We start from the raw sequence: 2029 nt of genomic DNA on the forward strand, positions 1-2029 counted from the left end.
ATCAACTTCAAATTACTGTTGGTTTCTAATTTGAATTAGTTTGATTGAAATTACATAAAAACACGCTTCTGATTGATCCATGTTACGTTTTTTGCTTTGGTTGAATCATATAATTTCTCCTCCCCTCTGATTTAATAGTATAATTTGCTCTATTATTTAATATTCTCGATTGTCTATGATACTTTTCCTTTAAAACAAGAAACCTTCAAATTTCAAATATGAACCAAAGTGGAGAACAACGCAAGACAAAGTTAATCCGTTCCACAATTGAAGCAATTGAAGGAAACGATTATTTACTAACTCAAATCCTTGTTCGTCTTCCTCTGAAAGATGTCAAAACCTTCAAACGTGTCTCAAAGCGGTGGCGCTCTCTCATCTCCGCCCCTTACTTCCGCCACTGCCACACCACCATAAAACGAAGAACCTCCTGTTTGTTCTTAAATCCCCCCATCAACTCTCCACATCGGGAATTAAACTTCTTCTACTTGGATCAGAAAACAGCTTCGTTCTGCCCCAAAATCCTCGATCTGCGTCGTTCACATATATCACAATCTTGCAATGGCTTGATGCTTATCCAATCGAAGGACGACACGTTCATCTATAACCCCACCACCGGACACAAAAAACCCTTGTCTTCTCCCTTTCCATCGTTCGATGAATCACGTTTCGCGTATTACTATTCTCTGGCTTTTGATCCCCTGCGATTTCTTGGTTATAAGTTGATCTGCATTTATCATCGCGAGTATTCAAAAGAAGACGGTTACCGAACCATGATTTACTCTTCGGAATCCGGTGCCTTCTGGAAGCACTGCGGCTCTTCCTTCTCGGCTCCCGTCAACATGCATTTTGCACGTGGTGTTTATTTCAAGGATTCAGTTTACTGGATTGACAGGGAAAGTAAAACGACACTACGTTTTGATCTGAACGAAGAGCTTGTGAAGGATGACATGCCTCCCCTGCCGCAACAACATCATCGAGATGACGCTGCTGGTTACGGATATCGATGCGTTCTTGCACCTGCGTGTGGTTACATGAATTTGGTTGGATTTGACTCTAAGTACCGTATAAGCATCTGCCGGTTGAAGGAAGATGATTATTCATCACGGTGGGTTCTGATGCATAGCGTTGATCTTCGACGATGTATAAATCTTCGAACTGTTTATCAGATAATAATTCTTAGAAACTACTTCAATTTAGGGTACGCATGCAGTATACTCCATCTCATTGAAGATGATGAAGATGAAATGGCTTTGTTGTTGCAGATACCGAACAAAGTTATTGCTCTGCGGTTAAAGGATAATACCTGTGAAGATGTGTTGGACTTTACAAGAATCAAAGAAAATTTCCTCCATCATTGTTCCCCTGGATTCAAGGGTTGGTACAGAGCCTTTGGGTTCATTGAGAGCTTAGCTTGTGTTTAGACATAGATCTTTTTAGCTTTTGCTTTCTTTGATTTGATGATGTGCAATATTTGATATTTAATAAATTTTAATTTTATTATTTATTTCCATTGTTCTTCATTTTTTTTAAGTAAAGGAAATTGTTTGTCAACAAATATTTTCCATTCTTCACAACATGCATGATAAAGTTCCAATTAGCTAGTGCGAAGACTAAAAATAGTGAGATAGATGAATATTTTGTTGATGCAGGACTATAGTAAGAGAAGATTTAGATTCAAAATTATATTTGTAAAGATAAGTTGTACAAGTATGGAGGGCCGGGGTCGAGTTTAGATAATATCCGCTCCTACCTGCCCCATTATATATATAATATATATATAATTTTAATATATAATATGTATAATATATGTAAAATAATTAGTAAATAATTAATAATATTATATTATATTTAAATTTTTACTTTAATTTATGTTATGTATAGGATGATAGTTATATAAATTTTGAAATTTAATTTTATTTATTAGATTTTAATAATTATAGAGGCGGGTAGAGGTGGGGCGGATACCCGTAAGAGCGGGTTAGGATTCAACAGTTTACTACTCACAAGTAGAAGTGGGACGAATTCTATG

At 36.3% G+C, this 2029-nt stretch overlaps 1 protein-coding gene across 1 annotated transcript; it reads left to right on the top strand.

Annotated features, from left to right (window-relative positions):
- The first annotated feature begins 218 nt into the window (after window positions 1-218).
- Window positions 219-1421, top strand: LOC130934880 (F-box protein At5g07610-like). Its single transcript, XM_057864404.1, has one exon. It carries the CDS (start codon window positions 219-221, stop codon window positions 1419-1421), a length of 1203 nt encoding a protein of 400 aa, XP_057720387.1.
- Window positions 1422-2029: the final 608 nt, after the last annotated feature.

Source organism: Arachis stenosperma, chromosome 6 (genome assembly GCF_014773155.1).
Source record: "Arachis stenosperma cultivar V10309 chromosome 6, arast.V10309.gnm1.PFL2, whole genome shotgun sequence".
Classification (NCBI taxonomy): Eukaryota; Viridiplantae; Streptophyta; class Magnoliopsida; order Fabales; family Fabaceae; genus Arachis; species Arachis stenosperma.

What these genes read in the sequence shown, in the direction of transcription:
- LOC130934880 (XM_057864404.1), top strand. Translation starts at nt 219, where the DNA reads ATGAACCAAAGTGGAGAACAACGCAAGACAAAGTTAATCCGTTCCACA.